Consider the following 7,342-nt stretch of genomic DNA (forward strand, 5'->3'; position numbering starts at 1 on the left):
AGTTGGTAATTATCAAGAAAATTTTGTGTGCAATGGACCCGACAGTACCATCAGTTCCACCGTCAACATCAAAACCGGGCAGCAAACGCCGTCGCCCAGATGGTTACGAAATCGGTATGGTTAAACCGAAGTCGGAAGCAACCATCCAACCGCCCTTGGAGGTGCAACCCAAGTACCGGGCTAAACCAGTTGAAGGGCATGCTCGCCTGGCTTTTTTGGAAGCAAGTAATCCAGTTTACCGCCTGGGAAACGATAAATTCGTTCATGTTGGCCGCCAGTGGGGTGACACGAAAGTCTTTATCGGTGAATGGAAGGAGGGACCTGCTGGAAAATGGAAACAAACATGGGGGGAAAATGATCGGTGTTAACAAAAAAAGGATTTTTACGCTTGGCGTCATTGTTGTTGACCGGTAAGGCCGATCTGGACCCAGTGGCCCGTGATATGTCTGCGGAAAGTGGTCGTTTGACCCCGTTATTTCTGTTGGACCAGGGAGTGTATTTCAACTGGAGTCGGTACAAAAGCTCTAACGTTGCCAGCATTCGTCGGTATCAGGTTTCCAAGGATGGAGATTTAGTTCCAACGAAGAACGGTATTTCGTTCGGTGAAAGATGCTACGATGCGCTGAAGGAACTAATGCAGGACTTGACACTGTTGAAAAACATCGTCAGCGTGGATGAAACTGTGGGACATGTAGACGGAAACAAAAAGGGGTTGGAATATGAAACCTTATGCGATGACATTGGGGATGCTTTAGTTAAACTGCTGGGTGAGCGGTGCCCAGATGGCGGATTAATTTTGCGTGATGATCGTTTGACGGACACTGAATGGGAGGAAGCGGTTCAACGCCTTTTGGACTCGCGTGTAGTGCATGGAATTCTGTTTGGATATGAAGAATTGAGCCCAAAGCAAGCTCTGAGTCTGGACGTTGCAAGCTACCTCAAAACCAACGAAGACCAGCTCCGCAACCAGGTAAACTCCTGCCTCACTGATTTCTAAATGACTGAAAATCCTGACTAGCTGTTTATGCAGGTTTCTTGAATCTTGAATCTTTTTTTCTCGTTGTTCTGTGTTGCTTATAATTATGTTTCTTGTGTTTTTTGTATACGTTACCATCAAGAGAAAGTACTTGCGCGTTTTCTGTCACTGTTTCATTGTGTTGCTTAGTCTTCTATATTTGTTGTTTGCGTTTGCATATATATAGCGTTACCCTAAAGGAACAATATACAGTATGCATGGATTGCATGGAAAAATATATCATTATTCGTGATGCTAATTTCTTTGCATGTTTATTTCATTAACCGTTTACATATCTGACGGAGGTAAGAGCCGTCAATAAGTGTTGTATTAATATCAAAAAAAGAGTTGACATATTGACAAACCATCTTGTCGTTGCTTATTCGATTATCGGTAAATAAGTGCACAATATTAGTAAACGTTTCACCACTAGCTCTTCTCAGAACAAAAAACAGGCAATATTGCCCACATACAGTGCTGTATTCAGATTGAAACTGCTCGGACTGGCAAACCACAGTATTGTTTTCTGTAAGTGTAGAAAAATTGGTAGAATATGACTGCAAAGGTCTACCATATGAGTCGAAAACCTCCATAATATCGTCTTTAGTTTGGTATAACGCGATCCAGTGTTCCCCGTCTTGGTCTGCTGGGTCCGTGTTTACAACACACGCACCGGGGTACGGTGTCAGGTTTGTTGGTGCTCTGTCGCTAGCATAAACCCCTCTGAATATTGGGGCCGTTACCGGATTTCCGTGTAGACAGTTAGCAATTTGTTCCGTATTCATGTTGAAAAGTCGGCAATTAATTGCCGGTGCTGATTATCTCAATAATGCTGTCATATATTAACATGCAAACCATCATAATCGTTGAACTCAACGGTTTACTGAAGGCTACCGATACACTTAGATTGCCTTGCTTTATCAGCGTTAGTGGGCCACGACCAGTGTGTCCTGGTGTCAAATCAAATCCGAATATGGTGAACCCTTGGTTGTATTCGGTACGGTCAAAAGGCAATCCATTTTGTAAACTGGGTCGATGTCCCAACGTGTCCAGCAATCCATCATAGCATTCCAACGACATATTGCGCTCGAAATCGCACATGTACGGTTTTGTTGGATAGCTTTGTCCGTCGACTTCGACACTGATCTGCGTAATACCGAAGTGTTGAAAGTTAAAGGGATTTTTCTTTAGGGTGCCATGAAAGTCTTCACTGTCGACAAATCCGATAAAGACAACTTTAGGAATTTGTCCGATTTGAAGATTACTAATCACGGTGCTTTGCGTTTTCTGGGGAATATCAGACACACGCATTACCACACGCTCAATGTGATATTTGACTGTTTTTTTCAATAACTCTCCCGCAACTGCTGTTAGAAAATCAGGTGAAGGTATATATCGCCGCACGGCTAGTCGAGCATTCCGAATAAACGGCTTAAACGATTTGGTTGCATCTTTATCCCACGTACGCAACGCGAATTCCGGTCGACTCACCACTAGACGTATGTTCAGTGGTACACCCGTGCACAAAGGTTTGCTCTGATCAAATAGATCGGAAAATAGCTTACCGGACAGCTGCACGTATTGTCCTGTTTGAAACAATGCTTTGCGGTTTTTTTCACCTTTGTTGAGAGCTTCGTCGTTGAATTTAGCGGGCGTATCTAAGTAGAATGCAGCGGAAGTTAGCTGGCTGTCCTGGGCTTCTCTAGCGTATGACAGTAATGATTCAAAGTAGGCACGGTACGGGTAGAATGTTGCCGCGTCCGAGATCAAGCGGTTGGCGACCGTAACGTGACAGGATGAAAACAACGAGTGTAGGAAATTATTAACTGGTGCAACTCCATCTTCAGCAGTTACCAACTCCCAATCCCCGGTCGTCTTGCGTACTTTAATACCGACCTCTATTTCAAGCATCATATCGGCTAGGCTGAGCAAACCTGCCGTACTAGGTGGAATGAAAAAATTGATGTCGCCGGCTGATCCGTTATCGGTCAAAATTGTTGTGGGGTTGAGTTTTTCGTGCTCTGTACGCCAACGGTCCGTAAGAGTAGCCGGCAAGGCAAACAGCTGATTCTCCAGTTGCATCGCCGGCTCCGAATGTTCCATCATAAGCATCGCCATCTTTTACAGAAAGTCAGGAATACTGGTCGGAGGTATGCGTTTAACACGATGAACTTTTCGCTTAAATCGTCGCTTTTTACGAACTCCTTCACCTTCTTGCAAAGCTAGACGTTTACCAATTGCCGCACCTGCCCGGGACGTTACTTCTTTAATAGCCCCGGTCGCCGCATCTTGCAGGTGAGGAGTAGCGGCTTCTAAGGCTGCTTTGGCATGAGGCGCGGCTTTGCGTAAGATCGGTTTAGCAAAACCAGTAATCTTTGCCAATAAATTTTTCAAAATTTGAGGAAATCCAGAACCGTTTTGCAGGGTTCCTCGATACCGAATAAGGGCACTTCCACCCGTTTGATTCACAAACACGTTGTCATACCGCCGAGGGTCGGGTACGTAAGCTACTAGTGGCATCTTCAGTACAGTCGTTGAGGACGGAAGTGCAGCTTGACCAATGACTTTCCCGTTTGGAATTTAGCGTCGTCACCTAGGTCATTAGCAATAGTCAGATGAATGGTCTCAAAATGTTGGCGCAATACTGGAACGTAATGGGGAATATCGAAGCGTGCTTCCACGATCTGGTTGACCTCTCCTCTAATAGGTACAGCACGCAGAAACTGCGCCGCGGTATCGCCAATCAAGCTATAGTCCGCAACGTCGCTGTACAGGAACAAGCTTTGATTTCCCAGTAAAGTGTTAACGGGGCGTTCCGAAAGAAAAGTCGTCAGTTTAGGGGGAGGTGCTTTAGTGAAAAATGATAGGTACTTAATACGACTTGTTTTCGATTCAAATGGAAACGGGCCGCGTGCATTAGAATGAATTTCCTCTGGGACGTCCGGTTTGTATTCACTTTGCTCAAATCCTAATATTTTTTGCAATGTAACGGATCCTGGGGAAGGAAACTGAAACACGATCGTTACCGATTGAAAGTTTAACGCGATGATTAGTAGCCGTCAGGAACTGCAAACTGAAGGCCTTGTTGTCATGTAAAGCACTCTTGTCTTGATGAACCACATCGTCCACCATGTACGGCCCAATTACCGGTACAAGATTATTGATAGTTTCCAATAATAAATCGGCATTTTTATAGTTTCCTGGCGGAATGACCAAAATCTCTTGGTGAACTACATAGTCCGCGCTGGTGATAAAGTCGTCCTCTTTTTTCACACGAAATTCTTTAACTATATCCAAATGTATTTTCTGTTCAGTTGGAAGAGTGTAGAATGAATTTAGATACTGCAGTTCCACCAGCGCCATTTCCCACTTTCCCTTGAGGGTAATGGGGTGTTTTAGTTTTGTGGTCCAGTTTGATGGAGTGTTTGTCGTGTCAGTAGCGACATCGCTTGGTAGCGTTATGTAGAATGGGGCTCCCTCAAACATGATGTTAACACCCAGGAATCGTGTTCGGGTCCGTATCCTAACCAGCGCACCAGAGCTTTCTTTCCTCGTCGTTTAATAACAAAATCAATCGCGTATTTTTTGTCTTTTGGGTTTGAAACAAGGGACAGTTCGTGTTCGTAAAATGTCCCTTTAATAGATTCGCCTTGATAATCTCGCACCCGGTACACAGGAACTTTATGCGGAATAACTTGATGAACGTAGAACACTTCTTCCTTAAACCGGTAAGTGTAACCCTTTTCTACTTTTGTCTTGTGCACCGCAATGCGTACAGCGTCACCAACCTTGAAACGAGGTTGTCTTAACTTTGATTTTGTACAAAGCATTGTACACGCGCAAAGAGTTGTCCTGGCTTACATCTACTGGCCGCAGACCGTGAGCACGATGTGCAGAATGATTGTACGAGTACACAAGATCTTGCAACTTGTCAATATAACGTGTAGATAAACGTGATCGGAACAGTCGAAACATTCGTGTCTTGATAGTACGGATCACCCGCTCCGCCATTGCACATTTTACATCTTCGTTTTCCGAAGTAAAAATCATGATATTCTTTTCCTTCAGAAATTTCTTTACGGTTGTGTTCAACATCTCCGTTCCTTTGTCGTACTGCAACTTTTCAGGCTCGCCCAGATCAATAAATGCCTTGCTTAACGCTTCCTTCGTGTCAGTTCCAGTCTTGGTTTTTAACGGTTGCACACTCAATTTCTTGGAGAAACAATCAATGACGAAAAGTAAGTACTTATATCCATCGTTTTCTTTTGCATATTTAGCCAAGTCAGCCAGATCAGCTTGGAACTGCTGTTGCAGGTTGGTGACAACTATGCGGTTGCGCGGAAAGCGCTTCCGCGACTCCTTGTTGACAGTGTACGCATCGATTTCCTGCAGTATTTCCTGTGCTTTCCGTTTGTTGGCTCTTGTCTTTAAGCTGTTTCGAAATCTTTGGACGCCGCCAAGACCGCCGGGGTCCCGCGGGTTGAGATATTTCTTCATTAGCTTCTCCATTATTACAACAAGTTGATACGCAGTTGATCTTAAATATTCGACACAAGCGTAAGACTGTTGGAATAAAGCCAGACATTATGGTAAAGTAATCCACCGAATTCTGTGAGCACCGCTACCTTTCTGGACCGTACGAGAACGTAATTTTCGCTTTGGGTCGTCTACAGATATATCGGATTGTCGCTTTTGTCCTTTTAAGGGGGTAGAGAGAGGAAACAATGGAATTCGTTTTTGCTTGCGCGGTTTTGGATGCTCTTCTTTGCCTTTGCGTTTTTTTCCCTTGGTAGGAAAACTCGCTGGAAAAAGTGCTAAACGCTGACTTTTTGCCGGCGATTGTTGATCCGTATCGTCTGAGAGGTTTCGTTTTTGACCTTTCACAGGTAATGACTCTGGAAACAATGGCAGGCGTGGTAGCTTCTGGGATGTGTCGCTGACTTCCTCGTCAGTCCTTTTTCTTTTCCAGCCTTGACTTCTGTTAAATTCTTGAGGGTCTGCTAACGGTGTTGGTTGTGTAACAGGATCAGTGGACAGCTCCAGAGGATTTTCGTCCGGTAAGGCTTTCTGCTTAAGTGCCAGGAAACGCTCTAGAATGCTTGTTAGTTGGTCGGCCTTTTGGTATTCGTTTAGATCGTTTCGGTGAAGCGTTTTGGCAATAAGCTCATCTAAGGATACAACTGCTCTAGCTTCAGGCGGTTCTTTGTTGATTTGCAATTTTTCATGCATTCGGTCTTCCATGATACGTCGAGGAACAATGTAGTACTCATCCATTTCCAATTAACGAAGTCAGGACTCCCGCGAGAACTGGTAAAATTGCTCCAATAAATCCTCCCTGCTGCAATATCTTACGCTTCTCTTTCAACGGGTATCGTCGTAAAGCAATTAGCTTTAATGCTTTTCGATGGCGTTTGCACTTGTCCATCTGTGATGGGGAAAGGGCGACTGTATTTTTGACTATATTGACAGCAATCTCTTCCAGAGCTTTCATCTGGGGTTTGCTCATATAGCTCATCAAAACACGTCGCTGCCGTGGCTTCAGTTTCTGCAGTGTTATTATAAATGGCGCCAAAGATTTTACGCGTTCAGACATTTTGGAAGTGCTGAAGAACCGCGATGCAAATAAATCCTCATCTGTTCGTGTGGAAGCACATGGGAGCGTATCCGTAAATAGTCTGGGCAGGTTGACCTTAAGTCCAATATAAGCGGTTGGTAGGATTGCGAAGTAACTTTATTATAGGCATCCACAAGGTGTTTTAATCCCGTTTGCCTAGCCAAAAGTGCTATCTGATTAACATCTCTGACATTTTTAAAAAGTACCAAATATTGCAAATTCAGGGTTATATCCCGCATGCTTTTTCCTTGCTTAAATAGGTTTTGCAGTAGAACAATAACTGAAACATTTTTATGGTGAATGCCACGTGTGAAAAGGTCAGCGCATCGCACATCCTGGCAAATGTCGGTAGCCAGGTCGTCGATGACCACCAACGTCTGCCGATTTGTATCAAGCAATTCCAAAGTGCTGAAAAGTTCGTCCAAACCCTTAATGAATTCAATAATAGGGATTGTAGATTGGAGAGTCTCAAAGCTTTTTTGCCAGGCCCCATAACAGTAAATAATTTTTTCTGGTACTTTATCAAAAACATGATCTCGTTGTTCGATTAAAGAGAAAACAAATTGTGACTTTCCCGACATTGTAGGACCGCAGACGGACATACCAAACGGTGCGCAAAAGCGCGGATACTCTTTTAATGTGTTATACATCTTACAGGCAATGGACTGCACTGCTTCATGCACAAACTTAAATATTCACTTTTATGAAAAAAA

General features: G+C 44.0%; 1 protein-coding gene across 1 annotated transcript; it reads right to left on the minus strand.

The window, feature by feature from the left end:
• Window positions 1–1,816: 1,816 nt before the first annotated feature.
• LOC129593186 (uncharacterized protein F54H12.2-like) lies at window positions 1,817–3,133 on the minus strand. The gene has a single exon (XM_055489394.1). The coding sequence runs from the start codon at window positions 3,131–3,133 to the stop codon at window positions 1,817–1,819; it is 1,317 nt and encodes a 438-aa protein (XP_055345369.1).
• Window positions 3,134–7,342: the final 4,209 nt, after the last annotated feature.

The sequence above is a fragment of the Paramacrobiotus metropolitanus genome, unplaced genomic scaffold, assembly GCF_019649055.1.
Source record: "Paramacrobiotus metropolitanus isolate TYO unplaced genomic scaffold, Prichtersi_v1.0 Parri_scaffold0000060, whole genome shotgun sequence".
Taxonomy (NCBI): Eukaryota; Metazoa; Tardigrada; class Eutardigrada; order Parachela; family Macrobiotidae; genus Paramacrobiotus; species Paramacrobiotus metropolitanus.

Coding starts and splice junctions, on each gene's coding strand:
- LOC129593186 (XM_055489394.1), bottom strand. CDS start 3,133: ATGGCGATGCTTATGATGGAACATTCGGAGCCGGCGATGCAACTGGAG.